Raw genomic sequence first — 19,842 nt, forward strand, 5'->3', positions numbered from 1 at the left:
AGCTCAGATCTCACTGTTCCTACATTTATGGGCAACCACAGCGTGCCTTGTGTTTGACAAACATTAAAATATAATTAAATTATTAAATGTTGTAAAGATATTAACAATATGAATAATAATATAATATAAATAATGGAAATTGTATTCAAGTTATTACAAATTTAAATAAATATAATGTAATGGGGAAGTATATCAACACTTTAATTTATTTATTTATTTATTTATTTAACTCTTTATTGCACCATAAATAAAAATATACAATGACAAGTGAATAATTCAAATGAAATACAGTAACATAAATACAGATCGAAATATACACATAAAGGTACAAAAGGCGGTCTTATCGCTAGGGCGATCTCTTACAGACAACCTTAAGTTAAGGGAGAACTATTAGTTTAGTCATGAATACATGAATACAGAGAAATATTTCAAATGGGCCAATCATCACGTTATTACAACACGATTATTACACCATTGTCCTGTTATTCAAATGTGTTAATCTTATCAAGGCAACTAATTCGCCTTAATCGTTACGATAAAAAAAAAAACATATTGGAACAACTCATTTATTCTGTAACAGAAAACTGTGATGGTACTGTTTCAAGTAAGATATTAATCTGTGGTAAATATACATCGGTATATACATATATATATATACATAAATATATATTAGATATCGGTGTCATGTTACAGAAGAGTTGGATATTAATTTTGTGTAGTAAGTATTTATAAGTTTTTTTTTAATTTATTTTACACTTTATTGCGCCAAGTGAAAATAAAAATGACAAATACGTGTAAATATTAATGACAGGTGATACAAAAGGCGGCCTTATCGCTAAGCAATCTCTTCCAGACAACCTTTGGGTAGAGGACATGGAGAAAAATAGCAAACAAGCTGACGGCCCACCTGATGGAAAGTGGTAACCGTCGCCTATAGACATGAGCAGTACCATGGACATAACAGAGTATACTGTTTTGCCCATGATACCCCCATGCGTTGCCATTCCTGACGACTCAGATGTTATTCCTCTGTACCCTGTAATTTCACTGCTATATCCCACCCTTCAAACCGAAATACAGCCATGCATGAAGGGTTCCAATGGGAATGATATACGGGAACTACACAGTTAGAAGCGGGCAACGCCGCGGGAGAAGGCTAGTAATGAATTAAATTTATATTTTGCTGGTTTTCAGTACTATTTAATTATCCACATACAAGTGACGCGTTATGGTCGTGCTCGTATGACTCCGAGTGTGACGTCACGGGCAGTGTATGTGTCGATGGTGGGTGCAGGTGTCCCATTGGCCAGGAGGTCGCTCTTGGTGGCAGCACATGTGTTGATGGTATGTTATTTATGTACATAAAAAAAGTACCTACTTTAATTCTGACAAAACTACGTTTTAAAACTAAACTTTTAATTTAAAAGCTAAAGTACTTCTAAAGAACATGGCATATAGCTGAGTGACACCATTTTAGTGAATTTTCTTTTTCATTTTTATACAACTTAGAATGGCAAACAAGCTGACGGCCCACCTGATGGAAAGTGGTAACCGTCGACTATAGACATGAGCAGTACCATGGACATAACAGAGTATACTGTTTCGCCCATGATACCCCCCATTCGTTGCCTTTCCTGAGGACTTATGTGTTATTTCTCTGTACCCTGTAAATTCACGCCATATCCCACCCTTCAAACCGAAACATAGCCATGCAAACACAACTGCTTCACGGTTGAAACACGAATGGGTCAAAGGTACCCAGGCAAACGATTTTTGTACAAAGTCTCCCTCTGGTTCCATTAATACATAAATTTAACAGATAAATAGAATATAATAAAATACATTTTATTTCCATCATTTCATGGTAAAAATATTTCTTTCTTTCTTTCTATACTGAACCGATTTGGAAATAAATACTATGGAGACCAATCTGAAAGTATATCTAAAGTATACCGTGAAGCAGTTGTGTTTGCATGGCTGTGTTTCGGTTTAAAGGGTGGGATATGGCGTCAATTTACTGGGCACAGAGGAATAACATCTGAGTCCTCAGGAATGGCAACGCATGGGGGTATCATGGGCGAAACAGTATACTCTGTTATGTCCATGGTACTGCTCATGTCTATAGGCGACGGTTACCACTTTCCATCAGTTGGGCCGTCAGCTTGTTTGCCATTCTAAGTTGTGTAAAAAAAATATCTCTTCAAATAAAAAAGTTTTTCAAATCAACTTATAACTGACGGAGATATGATGTTTACAAACATAAATAAATGCCGTGTGGTCCCGGTATAGAATAGACCAACCCTTTCCAGTGGGTGTCGTAAGAGCCGACTAAGGGAGGGCGAGGGATGGGCAGCAGCGTCCCTCTTAAAACATCTCCAAAACCTAACTGCGGTTACCAATCCGCCTGCCAAGCGTTTGCAATTACTGGAAAAACCTCCCAAGGAGGAGGCTTACGTTCAGCAGTGGACAGCTAAAACCCGATAGGATGATGGTGATATGATGAGTTATGGGTATTTTAAAAGTTACATTACTAGTTTCTTATGGCAGTTTACATTTTAATTTAAAAATTATGCATTTTTTCCAGCGGCGCCATATTACAATTCGAGATGCGTCGAAGACAGCCAGTGTTCTAGATTGTTCAGTGCCTTCGAATGTCGTCGCGAAGGCGATGGGGAGGGTAAGGCGTAATATCGTAGAGTAAACACCATTTTAGGCATCTGGAGTAGACAGATACCCTGATGGTTCACCTGATTGAAATGGCAACAGTCGCATAAAGACATGAACAGCATCATGTTGGGTGTTACGGTTACCAGATTCAATCAATTGGCTCAAGTAATTAATCATCAGCGTTTTACTGTCCGACTCGATCCACTGAAACTGCGTAGAGATATTGCATCTCTGTGCATCTTTTATCTAATATATCGCGGGGAGTGTTCTGAGAAATAGTTCAGATTGATATCTGCTGTTGATTTTCACCACCGTACAACCCGCCACAAACTAAAGTTCTATCTCAACTATTTGGGCGAGTGACAGTTCTCTAACGTGCGATTTTCAAGGCACTTTCTTCCACGCACAACCACTCTTTGGAACCAACATCCAGCAACAGTATTTCCGAACCGATATGACAAAGTAACCATCAAGAAAAGAGCGATTCCTTATTAAAAGGCCGGCAGCCTTTGGTATTGTGGGTGATCATGAGCGACCATCACCAAAAGACAGACTGCAGTTGCCCACCCGCCTACCAAGCGTGGCAACTACTGGCAAATCTTAATAGACAAATAATGAATAATATGATGACACTTACTTACTTACCGTAACTTCCGCCATATCGTCTCTCTTTCTCTCACTTTTCATTTAAGAGTTTCCTTTTATTGGTGCAAGTAATTCTTCCAGCCAGCTCTATCCCAGGCCATATCCTTGACCTCCCTATACGACATGACATCTAGTGTTTCCTCCATCTGTCCCATGTCTTCTTTTCCTACACATTCCTCGGTCTTCCCCTTCCTCTTTTGTCACCAACCAGTTTTACCACAATTGAAGACGGTTCTTTTCTTCGTGCAACAAAATCTTACATTGTTCCTTTTGCTTTCGCAGTCGGCAGCTGTAGTTGTCGAGCTGGTCACCATTACTACCTCGGGCGGTGCTGGTCTTCCGTAGACTTTGGGGAGCCGTGTATCAGAGATGAACAATGTATGAGTGTCCTTAGGAACCCGTACAGCCTGGTTTGCAACGGAACGTGCGTGTGTGCCGATGGGTACTACCTTAGACAGAGAGGGGAGTGCAGGAAAATTGGTTATGGTAAGGTTATTTATTAAGAAATTGATAAGTTAGATTGCTATTCGCTCTTCTATTACAGTTGTTTTATCTAATTGCTTTATATAGTAATATTTCATGTTCTTATATATGTTTGTATGTATTTATTGTATGTATATATTTATTTTTCTCAAACATGCTTAAAAATGTGAGCATTTTTTTGACAATCTTCTTCGAGATAAATCAAAATTGCCGTACTGGTCAGATACGTGCGGACGGCGGCCGGCAAAAGTTGTATGAAAATCCATATCTGTCGTGTTTTGCGGCCAGATAATATACTATGTAAACTCATATCTGTCCTGTAATTTAAAAATGGAATGACCTTTTACTTCGAAACATGGCTACCAAGGAGGTAACTAATAAAATGTTTTATTTAAATTTCGAACTGGCTTGCAAATAGAAAGCTGTTTATTGAAAAAAAAAAGGAACATCATGGCGCGTGAAAAATTATTATTGTTCGTTATTCGTCATTGAAATTAAAAAGTAAAATTGTTTTCGATTTCCGCGCATTGTTTGAGAAAAGTACTACTATACAAGCCTTGACCACAACTAGGCATTGATGGACTCACGTATATGTGCCTCGGCTACGCCTCGGCCCACATTTGCACGTTCGTTCATCAATGCTTCAGTTGCTGGCCGCTGCAGTAATTTACTATAATTAATATATCATATATATGTTTATATTAATCTATTTATATGTTTATATTATATGAACATATCAAGTATTACTTTATATTTCCTCTATTCAATAGTGCACCGCCTACGTATTTCTCTGTTCGCCCAATGGTCGACTGGTAGAGAACACCGTCCGGTATTAAGTCCGTCATATGTACATAGAATTTCACTGTGCATTAAAGTTTAAATAAATAAATAAATACGTATGACGCCGTATGGTCCCGGCATAGAATGAGCCACCCCTTTCTTTTCCGTGGTCGTTGTGAGAGGGACTAAAAGAACTTAATGGTCGAAAGATGGGAAACAGCGTCTTTCTTTAAATTTGACCAAAACCTAACTGCGCTTGTTGACCCGCCTGTCAAGCGTGGCTACTTCTGGCAAAGCCAGATAGGGGACCCAGAATAAGGGAGACCTATGTCCAGCAGTGGACAGTTGACGTCTGATAGGATGATGATGATGATGGTGATGAAGTATTATTAGTTAGATATACTTGTGTTCGATTTATATTATAAAATTTTGCTCTTTTATTTATTTCATTGAGAACCGAATAAAAGGGAAAGAATGAGGACTTCCTGGATTCCGTCTGCTGCGTTTTCTTTAGTCCCAGGACACTAGTTTTCAGCCTTTCGGAAATCTTCTTCTTTTATACACGCCACACGTCATGAGTTCCTTTTTTTAACTGTTAAAAACTAACAATCGCATTTCGTGCAACAGAGGGCGCTTGTAGTTAGTTATACAGCATGAATAGGAAGGGAGTTTTAGAAGGAATTATCGGTTCTCTAACAACTTGCATGAAGTAACAGGAAGATTTTCACTGTGATGTATGTGTTTTATGGTAAATTAATTGTATTTAAACTATGGTGTAGGTATATTGGAAGTACACCTGTTATTATTATTATTATATATTATACCAGAGGGAGACTTTGTACAGAAGTCGTTTGCTTGGCCACCTCTGTCCTATTCGTGTTTCAACCGTGAAGCAGTTGTGTTTGCATGGCTGTGTTCCGGTTTGAAGGGTGGGATATGGCGTGAATTTACTGGGTACAGAGGAATAACACCTGAGTCCTCAGGAATGGCAATGCATAGGGGGTATCATGGGCGAAACGGTATACTCTGTTATGTCTACGGTACTGCTCATGTCTATAGGCGACGGTTATCACTTTCCATCAGGTGGGCCGTCAACTTGTTTGCCATTCTAAGTTGTATAAAAAAGAAATATTAATATATATTAGATGTAAGATCTCCCTTTTTATGGGGGTAAAATGTTCAGCCATGTGTGCCTCAGCCAAGCATGGTTGACTCTAAATTCTACATGTTATCGATGGCAATAATGAGGAAAGTTAAAGATAAAGTTATAGTTAAGTAATGCATAGGTAGGAAAAAACTCCTAACTATGTTACAGGTATCGAGGATGACCGCTTTCTGTAGCAAATCTATTATTGTGTAGGAAGAATATTGTAAAATATCTAAATGCTTGCGAAAACTTTATTTATTATTATTATTATTACCTTGTAGCCGTCGGCGATGGCTGTGTTTTGAACGAAGACTGTCAATTTAATGATGGCGCGTGCGACCAAAGTACATTCTCCTGCGTAAATATAAATTTAAAAGGTATGTTTACAATATTACGTCACTGTTGGGACTGGGCACGGGAAGGGGCCTGTACACGGTACAGGAGCCATGCATAGGGTGTTTTGCTGACCATGGGACACTATCGACAATCCCTTACCGCTAACATGAGCATTATGTCTTTTTTTGACGTAATTTTGATTCGATTTCAATTCGATAGATCCAAGAAAATCCAATCGATTAAATATAAATTTAAATTACATACATAAGATTTATTTCTAACGGTCAAATGGTAATCAACTTTAATAATAACTACAGTGAGTCATACTGTATTTTTTTTTAATGAAACACAATGGAATGGTGTCCCCGCCTGCGTTATCGGTATACACCGGCGGGACACCAGTGAGGGATGATAGGTGACGATAAAAGCAGGCCAGTTAACCCATGTTGACGAATTCCACTAGAATTAAACACCATGGTTTCCAGGGGAACCGCGTAAAGGCCGACCTGATAGGGTGTATTGCTGGCAATGGGTCAGCTAGACTCCATTACTAACAATCCCTTTCCTCCATTAATACTGTATTGTTATTATTTATGCCGGCTAACGTTTTAAATTCACAATTGTCCGACTAGTTACATGAATAGACTATAATAGACATGAATAGACCAGAGGGAGACTTTGTACAAAAGTCGTTTGCTTGGGTACTTCTGTCCCATTCGTGTTTCAACCGTGAAGCAGTTGTGTTTGCGTGGCTGTGTTACGGTTTGAAGGGTGGGATATGGCAGTGAATTTACAGGGTACAGAGGAATAACACCTTAATCCTCAGGAATGGTAATGCATGGAGAATATCATAGGCGAAACAGTATACGATTATGTCTACGATACTGCACATGTGTATAGGCGACGGTTACCACTTTCCATCAGGTGGGCCGTCAGCTTGTTTGCCGTTCTAAGTTGCATAAAAAATATCGAGTTTGAAACTAGCATTCTTGAATTTAAAATATGAGTACGTAAAGCCAACAGAAATATAATTATTACAGGTGCTGTAGTAAAATCAGAAGAGAAATCAACTAAAAATGTCACGTTTAAAGTTGGGCCATTTGAGAGTGAACATTTTACTTCCTGTGATGTGTCGAACCCGTGCCCTTCACCTTTGGAATGTTCTGGTCTGAATGGATTTTGTATTTGTCCAACCGGTTATTACAGGGATGGAGGTGGCTGCTTGGCGGGTAAGTTGTATTTACACATATATATTTCTTTGTTTGTTTTTATAAATATATTTCGTTGCCTTTTTATATCTTACATTATATGGATAGAGCATCGATCCTCAAAAACGCGTCAACTTTTTGTCAGCTAACTGTCAAATTAGCTGACTTGTTTTTTTTTTTAATCAGTGTTCTATATACTTACGCACACAATGTATCTTGACGTACCTATATTCAATTATTTAATAAGGGGGAAAGGGATTGTTAGTAATGGAGACTGAGAATCCCATTGCTAGCAATATACCCAACCAGGTCGATCTCCTCGCGGTTCTCCCTGGAAACTATCATGGTTAATTCCTGCTGAATTCATCATGATAGGCCAACTGGCCTGTTTTCACCCTCATCGATCACCCTTCACTGGTGCCCCGCCAGCGTTTAGCGCAGGTGGTGTTACCACTCCATTTTCATCCAATAAAAAAAATATATATTATTTATGTATTATTAAATAGATGCAAAAATTATAAAAAAATAAATAGTTGTATTTGAGTGTATCTGTTACAAATAAACACACAAATCGTTCCTCTTTATTATATTACTATATATATATTATAATATAAGTAGATTATGTCGTAAATCATAGATAAGACGGCTTCAAATGTTGTGAGCAGGTGTGCATTTATCTTTGAAGGATATCTCTTCTGAAAGTCGTAGCTATGTAATTAAATAGTCTCGTCCAAAGACACCAGGGCCCGGTTTCTATACTATAGTAGGGCAAGGCGGGGTTCAACGTGGCGTATTTATTAAATCGCAAGATACTATCTGTACTATGAATACTTATAATATATAAATTATCAATATGTTTTTTTTTTATACAACTTAGAATGGCAAACAAGCTGACGGTCCACCTGATGGAAAGTGGTAACCGTCGCCTATAGACATGAGCAGTACCATGGACATAACAGAGTATACTGTTTCGTCCATGATACCGCCCATGCGTTGCCATTCCTGAGGACTCATGTGTTATTCCTCTGTACCCAGTAAATTCACGCCATATCCTGCGCTTCAAATCGAAACACAGCCATGCAAACACAACTGCTTCACGGTTGAAACACGAATGGGACAGAGGTACCCAAGCAATCGACTTTTGTACAAAGTCTCCCTCTAGTTAATGTAGTTGTTACAACCATACACTATATTCATACATTTAATATCAAGTAATTTTTAGACTGTATTCTACAAAAAGACAAAGGAGCACAATTCACCCCATCAAGGGGCGACTTGTGCCGATGGTGAGGTCAGATTAGGGCCTTATATTTAAAATATGTATCTATGTAATTAAAAATTCGGGTCCGAAAAAATCGGGTTCTAACTATAGTATCTAATATGTTTTTTTTTAATGGGTGATAATGGAATGGTAACCCCGCCTGTGCTAACGGTATACGCTGGCGAGGCACCAATGAGAGCTAACTGACCTGCTTCATCCTCACCTATTATCCTTCACTGGTGCCCCGCCGGTGTATACCGATAGCGCGGGTGGGGTTACCATTCCATTATCAGCTATTAAAAAAAAGTAGCTACGACATTTCTTCTTCTGCATTAACACTGTTCATTATTCACAGAACTCGGTTCCCCATCTACGGCGGAGCAATGCGTCGGGCTGCTAGCCGAAGTCCGCGACGGTGTCTGCACGTGTCCAGCCAATTTCTACTTTGATGAGGACATGAGAAATTGCGTCAGAGGTATGATCTATATATATATATATATTTCTAATATATAACATTCTCGTGTCGCGGTGTTTGTTACCAAACTCCTCCGAAACGGCTTTACCGATTTTTATGAAATTTTGTGTGCATATTGAGTAGGTCTGAGAATCGGCCAACATCTATTTTTCATAGCCCTCAATAATAGGGGTGACTCACCCCAAAATATTTTATTTTTATTTTTTTGACATTTTTTTTTATTTTTGTTTTATTATGATTTAGCATTGAAAAATACATACAAATTAAAATTTTCACGCTTTTACAATCAACCCCTGTTGTTTAATCGCAATTTTTATATGCCGCAATAAGGTTGCAAGATGACAATCGAATATAGTAATTGTAGTACGATATATTTTCATGTATAGTTCTAGAAATAATGTATATGGTAAAACAACGTTTATTGAGTCAGCTAGTATATATAAACAGGGGTGGCCGACCTAACAGGACCCAAGATCTACTGTTTACTAACGAAACCCTGTGCGATCTACCAATTACATACTTCTTGAAATCACAAATGAAACGACATAGTTCAGTACACAATTATGTAGTATTGTAGTATTTATTTTTTATTTTATTAAGAGGTCTCTTAATAACTTTTTTTTTACACAACTTAGAATGGCAAACAAGCTGACGGCCCACCTGATGGAATGTGGTAACCGTCGCCTATACACATGAGCAGTACCGTGGACATAACAGAGTGTACTGTTTCGCCCATGATACCCCCCATGCGTCGCCATTCCTGAGGACTCAGATGTTATTCCTCTGTGCCCTGTAAATTCACGCCAAAAGATGAGCCGCATGCTCGTTTGCTCCCTGTGTTGTAAAAAAAAAATACTATACATTATGGCAAATTAAACTCCAAGATGGCCGCCACTACAAAATGGCGAATAACTTATTTTCACAACTCCTTAAATATGGTATCCAATGAAAATGCTTGATTAGAAGAATAATATTCACTATATTATAAGGGAATAAGGTATATGAACTAATGAAATAAAAACTAAAAACTTGAAAATTATTTGTTTGTCTGACCAATGGCCTAGCTAGATTTATGAGGAATATGGAGTGATGACTGGTACCTAAGACCTGACGAATTATATTTTTAATAAAATATAATTACCTTTAATAAGGTTTGTTTTCCTCTTCCTCTTTTGCCCTCTATTTTTCCCTCTACTATGCTCTTAAAAAATCGTCATGTCGTATAAGGTGGCCCAGCATTTTGCTATAGGGAGATCAAGGATATGGCCTGGGATATAGCTGGCTGGAAGAAGATGCATGAATTTGTTGCACCGACAAGAGGAAACTGTTAAATGAGAAGAGGAAGGTTTGTTTGTGTCCGGGGATTTTAAATTTTTTAATAAATTATATACTTGATTCTAATTTTTTTTTCAGCCGCGAGAACCATCACGGACTCGTGTGTGTCGGATGCAAATTGCTATACATTTGGAGCCGCAGCGATATGTGGACCACCGCAAAACGATTCCTTCGGCATAAGGAACTGTGAATGTATACAGGAGCTAGCTGTGTGGGACGCGAACAGAGAGATGTGCAGACTTTTCGCATGTATGTTATCCAAATTATTTGTTAATATTTGGGCATGTGTGCATTGGGTTCGCCCTTGCCGATTGGATAGTTCCAAGTTTATTTTACTGGATTTACAGTAATAACGAATTTTTTGTTGTTAAATATATGATTTTAATACGTAAGCAACTGTACTATATAAATTTACATTAATTTGAATACATATGAAACGAAGTGGTGACGGTATATAAAAAGCAATTCAATTATAACGAACGACGTGAATGTGGCTGCTGATTAGTGGGTCGTCGCAATTTGCTTCACACTTCACGTTCCTTTCAGCAACCATAGATTATGCAGTAACTAACTAAGTAATTAACTCCTGAATGAAATGAATTAAAAATAATGACTTTGTTGCCGTGTGGTTCCAGCATAGAATGGGTCACCTCTTTCTTTCCTGTAGGTGTCCTAAGAGACCACTTAGGGAACTTAATGGTCGAGGGATAGGCAGCAGCGTCTCTCTTAAAACATCACCGAAAGCCTAACTGCGGTTGCCAACCCGTCTGCCAAGAGTGACAACTAGTGGCAAACCCCTCATTACGGGGAGGCTTATGTTCAGCAACGGATGATTAATGGTTGATACGATGGTGATGAAGAAAAATAATGTTTCTACTTCTGCCTTTCTTCGATTCTTCTGGCGCTTTATTCTTCTCTTATTATTCATTTCTCTTCGTAGCTATTGGTGAAGAGTGCGAAGTGAACAGTGACTGTTTGGCCGGGGAGATGGAGATCCAGTGTTTGGTTGGTGATGACGGTACAGGCTACTGCGCGTGCCCGGATGGCTATATCGAAGTGGACGGCTTGTGCTTGACCACTGGGCTTGGTAAGTATTTTTTTTATAACAGCACGATAAGTGGCCTGGTGGCTTCCTGGTGGCTTCCTGAGCAAATATAGATACCATGGAGAGAAAGGGGTTGCTTTTTTTTTAATGGATGATAATGGTAACCTCGCCTGCGCTATCGGTATACGCTGGCGGGGCACCAGTGAGGGGTGATATTGTTGGAGTATAAAGTTTATTTCAATAAATTTCCAAAAATATTAATCAATTGTTCGTGAGTGGTAACAATTTTTTATTGGGGGGAAAGGGATTGTTAGTAATGGAGACTGAGAATTCCATTGTTAGCAAAGTACCTAACCAAGTCGACCTCCTCGCGATTCCCCCTGGAAACTATTATGGTTAATTCCTGATGAATTCATCATGATGGGCTAACTGGCCTGTTTTCATTCTCATCTATCACCCTTCACTGGTGCACCGCCAGCGTATCCTGTTAGCGCAGGCGTGGTTACCATACTACTTTCACCTATAAAAAAAAAATATATTGGGTGTCTTATTTTTGGAAGGTGGCAACTCCTGTATTATTATTTTTTTATTAGTGTATGCTCTCTCTTGTCTGTGCCTCTTTCAAGAAGGCTTCAATAGAAATTTACATCAGATAGAATGGTGATAAAACCATTTGTTTTTCGTTTCGCCTTGTATTTATAAAATTCTCATTTCGTAGACCTCGGAGACCCGTGCCAAGCGGACATGGAGTGTACTGAAACAGCGAACACTGCTTGTCTCAACGGAGTCTGTTCCTGTGGGAACGGATACCAGGAAATCGAGGGATACTGCGCTCCCAGTATGTTCTTGTAAATCTTTATTGTACACTAGTAATCCATACCGATTTTGCACGACTTTTCGAAAATTTTAAAATTGTATTTCACAAAAAAAAAACACATCCATACACAACTCCCCACTCCCACACCAAATCCTTTACTGTATAAATTGCTAGACTTTTGGAAGTCCCACTCGACTGAACCTTACCTTGAAATGTTTTCCGAAATTTCGGAGCCAAACAAAACAGAAATTTGATGTTAAAATTACATAATACATGCCGTTTGGAAATATTAAAAATGTTAAAATATTATTTCTTTGGACGTTTATGATAGGATGTATGACGAACGAAATGTTAAACTCCATTTATTGGTCCGATTTTGGTATAAACAAAAACACGAAATTGAGTCATGGAGACACGAAACATGGTAGACCCGCAGAATGGCACAGACCTTTCATGACTTCAAAGTTTAAACAAAAAGATTTTTTACAATACACTAGACAGTTGAGTTACTTATATGTATAATAGTTATTCTATGTTTATATATATGTATATATATCTTTATTAGTTCAAATATTATTTTTGCACCATATATGTTATGCTTTATATACCAATCCTATAGACACTTTCTCCTTTCGTGTTCTCAAGGTTGATTGGAAGAAATCCCTTTGAGGGATAAGTCCGCCTGTGTACATTTTGGTACATTTACTTTCGTACATTCACTTATAGTATAGATATTAGGTTATAACAAAAATGTACACAGGCGGAGTTAACACAGGCTACCTTGTCTCTTGAAGGGATTTCTTCCAGTCAACCTTGAGAATCCGAAACACTTTTGTATTTTTTTTTTTTAATAATTATGGATAGAGGCTTCGCGACCCCCTGGGGAGTAACACATTGAAAAAAAATGAGTTATGTAATTATAAAAAAATCGCGGAAACTGACTCAGTAAAAAAAAGAACAAAATACTTTTACTATTCTCAATTTCGTGTATAATATAGTATATGTCATATATGTGTAAGTATATTTGTTATTCATATATATTTATTCGTTTATATATGTAGTTTTAGTATGTATGTATATCAATAATTACTAGTACCGCATTCGAGTATTCTGACACTTGCCTATGGTTGACTGGGAGAGAGTGCTTTTAGCATTAAGTCCGCCATGTACATATATTTGTACTAATGAATAAATAAATAAGTTATAAAGACATATTTATTAGGAATTAACATAAAAACAAGTCTGGGGTCGCAAAATATTTTAACATACCAGGTATTTTACTCGATTGTATGAGATTTATTTATTTATTTTACGTGTGCAATGGATGGCTCAAAGTTTTTATCTCTATGTATGTATTTACAGTTATTGGGGGTGCGTGTTACCAGGACACGGACTGTGTTATTGAGAACACGGTATGTTCTGACAACACCTGTCAATGTGACGAGGAATACGTGCCATACGCCGAGGAATGCTGGCCGGGTAAGTAACTGTTAATTATTTATTTATTTATTTACAAGAAACATGGTAAGTGTATAAATGTTACAATAAGTATAAGTTCTCATATTTCGCCATAATTAGGCATGCAAATATTAAAACTTAAAAAGAATAAATGTTAAATAGGTCATTAAAATTCGACATGTTATATAAAAAAAAATACATCACAATGTCAGACACTTGTCAACAATAAAAAAGGAAAGAAATGTCACTGTCAAATCATGGACTATTGACAACAGCTGCATTGTAACACGATAGCTAATTCAAGTAGGTTTTTTTTTTATGAATGAAAATGATATGGTAACCCCGCCTGCGCTAACGGTATACGCTGGCGGAGCACCAGTGAAGGGTGATAGATGAGAATGAAAACAGGCCAGTTAGCCCATCATGATGAATTTATCAGGAATTAACCATGATAGTTTCCAGGGAGAACCGCGAGGATTGTTAGCAATGGGATTCTTATTCTCCATTACTAACAATCCCTTTCCCCCCAATTCAAGTAGGTTGTTTACCTTTTTGTATCAAAAACTCTTGCACACTGTAAAATGATACCATACTATTTTTAATGAGAAAGGATGAGAAGGTGTTTGTATGGATCGATAGATAAATGTTGTTACTGCGTATATAAACTTTTTTTATTATACAACTTAGAATGGCAAACAAGCTGACGGCCCACCTGATGGAAAGTGGTAACCGTCGCCTATAGACATGAGCAGTACCGTGGACATAACAGAGTATACTGTTTCGCGCATGATACCCCCCATGCGTTGCCATTCCTGAGGACTCAGGTGTTATTCCTCTGTACCCTGTAAATTCACTGCCATATCCCTTCAAACCGAAACACAGTCATGCAAACACAACTGCTTCACGGTAGAAACACGAATGGAACAGAGGCATCCAAGCAATTGACTTTTGTACAAAGTCTCCCTCTGGTAGTTCCTATCACCTCTATAATTTTAGACTCGTTCACGTTCATCTTAAGACCTAGTTTAGTAAAATAGACGGTGATAATTGCTATCAATGGGGACACTTAGTCTCCGTTTCTAACGTTCATTATTTGTTACAGTTGCGTCAGGCTATGAAGCGCAATGCAATAATACCGTGCAGTGTGTCAGCGTGCTGGGAGAGGCCAGCGTTTGTGAGGAAAATATCTGTGTATGCCTCAGTGGATACCACTTCCGAGATGGCTCCTGCTGGACCATGACCAGTAAAAATAAATATTTTATGCATTATATAAATAGAGCATCAAGCCGGGGGGAAAGGGATTGTTAGTGATGAGGTCCAGTAGCCCCGTTGCTAGCAACTGACCCTCTCAGGTCGACCTCCACGCGGTTCCCCCTGGAAACCACCATGGTTAATTCTTGTCGAATTCATCACGGTGGGCCAACTGACCTGCATTCATTCTCACCTATCATCTTCCACTGGCCCCGTCGGTGGATACCGATAGCGCGGGCAGGGTTACCATTCCATTTTCATGTATTAAAAAAAAATAGCATCAGAAACGGGTCAACTTTTTGTCAGCTAATTGTCAAATTAGCTGACTCGTACTCGACTTACGCACACAATGTACCTTGACGTATCTATAATTAATTATTTAATAAAAAAAAATTAGTGTTTACGTATTAAAAAGGTGCAGAATTTATTAGACAAAATAAATATAGAAGTTATAAAGGAATCACTCTTAACTATTTGTCACGCAAAATTGTATGAAAAAGTTGAGCCGCTTTTCTCGAAGCATTTGTATGGAGACACTCTATGTATAATATATAATCTAAGATTTAAACATATTCCTTTTTAAAAGGCCGGCAGCACAGTTGCAATGCCTCTGGTGTTGAGGGTGATCATGGGCGGCGGTAGTCACTTACCATCTCGTTTATTCTATGTGTTATAAAAAAAATAACACAATGGAGGCGTACATTTGCATATTTAAGATTATTTTATTACATTATGACGTAAAAATCTGATCAGAAGCGCAAGAGGTTTGTTTGAATCGAAGCATATGGCGTTCCATTGTTTCTGCCTACCCTAACGGGAGACAGGCGTGACAGATATGTATGTATGTATGTAAATCCGATCATACTGTTTATAATTACTCCTCTCCATCCAATGGTTGCTTGGAAGAGATTTCTTTCAGCGATGAAGTCTCGTATTGTATTATCTCTGTGAATGTTTGTATTGATTATAGGTTAGCCAGATAGATAGATAGATACTCTTTATTGTTTCCTCCAAAGGATTACAATAGTAAACTTATTATAAATATAAACAATTACAAGAAATAATCACAATGAGAAAACAATGGGCGACCTTATCGCTAAGAGCGATCTCTTGCAGGCAACCTTTGGATGGAGAGGAGTAGTTATAAACTGTTTGATCAGAGGCACGATGAAGACTGATATGATGCCCACAGCCACTTTCTACCATCGTACGGCTCGTCATCGACAGGGAGTTCATCCTCATGTCCTACAGCCTCAGTGGTCGCGTACTGCGCGGTTTCAGAGATGTTTCCTCCCACGAACACTCAGGTTGTGGAACGAGCTCCCTGCCGAGGTTTTCCCAAGAGACTACAGCATGGGGTTCTTCAAAAGGGGGGGTAAAGAGGTTTCTTCGGGGTCAGCAACGCACGCGTAATACCTCTGGTATTGCAGGCGTTCATAGGCTACGGTAACCACTTACCATCAGGTGGGCCGTATGCTTGTTTGCCACCTCAGTGGTATAAAAAAAAGACTTACTATTATAAGGTTTACTATTATAACCTTTTGGAGAGCCATCTCTTCATTTCCCGTGAGTATTGTGAGGGGCGTACTCTTAGACATGCCTTTGCGAAGCTTCCCCCGCATCTTAGGGTGGGCACCTGACAGTTCTGGGGTGGGCACGGCCCATCCTGCCCCCACTTTAAGCAGGCTTATTCGAATCAAACAGTAGAATAATGATTTACATCTACAGGTCTGTTCGAGAGTTGCACCAGAACGAGCGAGTGCTTCCTTCAGGACATATCGGAGAGGGTGATCTGCAGGAACAGCCTGTGCCAATGCTCCTTCGATTACGTGTATTCTGAAACGTTACACACATGCGGTGAGTGCGTTAAGTGTTTTCGAGAACTTAGAACGGCAATCAAGCTGACGATCCATTAAAAAAAAGTGCTAGCAAAACAAAAAAAAAAAAAGCAAAAAAGAAAACGAATGAAAGAAGCTGGTAAGCAATAAGAGCCGCGTATAGACATGAACAGCACCGTGGACGAGGATCCTGACCGAGGATGAGGTTGTGTTCCATAAAATGTCGGCTTCGACGACTGTGGCAAAACCGGTTGTTTTGCTGATTTTTTTTTAATCGATTTTTTTCTATGGATCCACTCTGTAAGTATATTCTTTCAGATAAAAGAAGATCCAAATCGGTTTCCAACTGACGGAGTTATGAGGTAACAAACATAGAAAGAAAATACAACGGATTTAAAAAAAAATCTTCAAAATAAAAAAGTTCGTTGATAATTATATTTATTGCATTTCAACTGTGTTTTACAGTAATCTACTAAGTGTATATGTATTATAATATAAGTAGAAAGTTAAGCACGCCTTCCCTTCCCGTGGGTGTCGTAAGGGGCGACTAGGGAAGTGCGAGGAACGGGCAGCAGCGTCCCTCTTATTTATTGAACTCTTTATTGCACCATATTGCAACTGTTAAAATAACACCGAAGCCTAACTGCGGTTGCCAACTCGTCTGATAAGTGGCAATTACTGATAAAACCCCCCTAGGAGGGGGAAAGGGATTGTTAGTAATGGAAACTGAGAATCCCATTGCTAGCAATATACCCAACCAGGTCGACCTCCTCGCTGTTCCCCCTGGATACTATCATGGTTAATTCCTGATGAATTCATCGTGATGGGCTAACTGGCCTGTTTTCATTCTCATCTATCACCCTTCACTGGTGCTCCGCCAGCGTATACCGAAAGCGCAGGTGGGGTTACCAATTCTAAAAAGAACTCTTCAAACTGAAACACAGCCATTTGAACAGCTGTTTCATGGCACGAACACAGATGTTCCCATAGAGACGACTCTTATAGTTTCCTTCTGGTATTTATTTGCTTTTTTTTTATTTCAGTTTCATCATCAACAGTGACAAGTCAATCCGCCATATTGATATATATGTTAGTTATAACTTTATTGTACGTAGGTATTCATTAATTATTGTATTATATATATATATATATATATATATATATATATATATATATATATATATATATATATATATATATATATATATATATATATTTAATTTAATTTAATCAAATATGTTTTTTTTATCAATATATTAAAATAATAAAATTTAATGCTTTTTTTTTTAAAACAATTATAAATGGCAATCAAGCTGACGGTCCACCTGATGGTAAGTGGTAACCGTCGCCTATAGACATGAGCAGTACCGTGGACATAACAGAGTATACTGTTTCGCCCATGATACCTATCACGCGTTGCCATTCCTGAGGACTCAAGTGTTATTCCTCTGTACCCTGTAAATTCACGCCATATCCCACCATTCAAACCGAAACACAGCCATGCAAACACAACTACTTCACGGTTGAAACACGAATGGGACAGAGGTTCCCAAGCAAATAACTTTTGTACAAAGTCTCCTTCCGGCTTCAAACCTACCTAATATATAACCTACCTTCATAAAGTTTCAGCCAATACAACTGATCGGTTATTTTATAGCATTTTATATGTGATCCTTTAGATTGATATAACTTTTTTATTTACGCACCGATTGTAATAAAACAAACACTAAATGTTAAGCAGAGCAAACCGCAGTGCATTAGTGAAACACGCATTCAAATCGGTTAATCCATTTCTGAGATTAGCGTGCACAAACGTAGAGACAAACAGACAAAAAATTCTAAAAGTCTTTGTTTTGGGTTGTATTGTGTTCGTAAAGTCACCCTTATAATAGTTTTTATTATGTACCTTCCGTGTACAGACAGCGACCAGTTACGATTTTATTATATTTATTGATACTATGTATTATATATCATATTTCGATATGTTTATTCAAAGAGATAAATATTTTAATATACAATTTAAAAAATAAATAAAATATCTGTCTAATTTTTGTTTAATATTTTTTATGTACTTATGCTCCATTTAAAAAAAAAAGAAGTTTTTTGAACTTCTATTTTTTTAATAATAATAATAATAAACCTTTATTAACAAATACAGGGTTGCACTGTTACATATTTTTTGCCCTGGCAACAAATTAGGGTAACCTGTGCCTTGCAAGCCAGGTCCTTCCAAATACAGTTTATTTGTATATGCAGAATTAACAATATTTACTTGTATATGATTTATAAATATTTCCTGAAAAAATGTACTAAATTTACGAGTTATTATAGTAGTGATTCTAATAAGCCTGCAGTGTAGCAAATTACCTATTATTTATTACACATAGTAGGTTATACACCTATGTCGTAGTTTCCTTTGCCTCAACACACGGTCAGTCCACTACACCATACCAATAAATTCTAACTAAAGGAACACCGGCCACTTGACCTTTGGCATTACACGAACCTCCTAGTTTAAAAAATATACATTATGCATTCTCTATTAAAAATTAACCTTATTCTGTACGCAATAAGGTTTTATTTGAATTTCTTATTAATGGGAAAGCTTTATTTTTTAATCGGCCTTGTTTCGAGGTATGTGCGTGCTCGCCCTTCTTTGTTAATTTGAATTTGGAATTTCGGAACCGAGCTGCCAGCCGCCAACATTCAGGAGAAAATGTAAGGTATGGATACACTTTCATATAATGTACTCTGTTAGAGGTCAGTGGATGTAACGAAACATGCAAAGGTTAGGTCTAATTTTATTTTCTAATGAAATATGTTTTTTTTTTCTATGTAGACCGTTTCATAGACATCATGTTGTGGGGTCGAAGCACTATAAATCACGATTATACATCAATCAAGCAATCTCTTTTAGTAAATTGAATTCTTTATTTAATTTTTTTTACAAACAATTAACGCTGAATAAATTAAAATTTAAATTAAAACCATGTACCTATATTGTATTTTGATATTTTTATGACTTTATTTTTCAATATAACCTAATTTAAGTTTGAATGCTAAGGGACATATCATTACTATTGTATATATATATAT

The 19,842-nt window shown here is 37.7% G+C and overlaps 1 protein-coding gene across 1 annotated transcript; it reads left to right on the forward strand.

The window, feature by feature from the left end:
* The first annotated feature begins 558 nt into the window (after positions 1–558).
* Positions 559–18,793, forward strand: LOC113514568 (prion-like-(Q/N-rich) domain-bearing protein 25). Its single transcript, XM_052892101.1, has 15 exons — positions 559–718; positions 1,195–1,344; positions 2,585–2,677; positions 3,595–3,798; positions 6,004–6,099; positions 7,099–7,287; positions 8,883–9,002; positions 10,416–10,586; positions 11,278–11,424; positions 12,101–12,220; positions 13,562–13,678; positions 14,760–14,900; positions 16,637–16,765; positions 17,790–17,881; positions 17,944–18,793. The coding sequence occupies exons 1-14, from the start codon at positions 685–687 to the stop codon at positions 17,870–17,872; spliced, it is 1,794 nt and encodes a 597-aa protein (XP_052748061.1). The 5' UTR covers positions 559–684; the 3' UTR covers positions 17,873–17,881; positions 17,944–18,793.
* The last annotated feature ends 1,049 nt before the right edge of the window (positions 18,794–19,842 follow it).

The sequence above is a fragment of the Galleria mellonella genome, unplaced genomic scaffold (genome assembly GCF_026898425.1).
Source record: "Galleria mellonella isolate WM207_F2 unplaced genomic scaffold, CSIRO_AGI_GalMel_v1 utg150, whole genome shotgun sequence".
Classification (NCBI taxonomy): Eukaryota; Metazoa; Arthropoda; class Insecta; order Lepidoptera; family Pyralidae; genus Galleria; species Galleria mellonella.

Bases quoted from the DNA above. Each gene is read 5' to 3' on its own strand.
- LOC113514568 (XM_052892101.1), top strand. From the start codon at position 685: ATGTTACAGAAGAGTTGGATATTAATTTTGTGTA. The intron at 6,100-7,098 runs GTATGTTTACAA...TAATTATTACAG, and splicing joins CGTAAATATAAATTTAAAAG to GTGCTGTAGTAAAATCAGAA. The intron at 7,288-8,882 runs GTAAGTTGTATT...CATTATTCACAG, and splicing joins TGGAGGTGGCTGCTTGGCGG to AACTCGGTTCCCCATCTACG.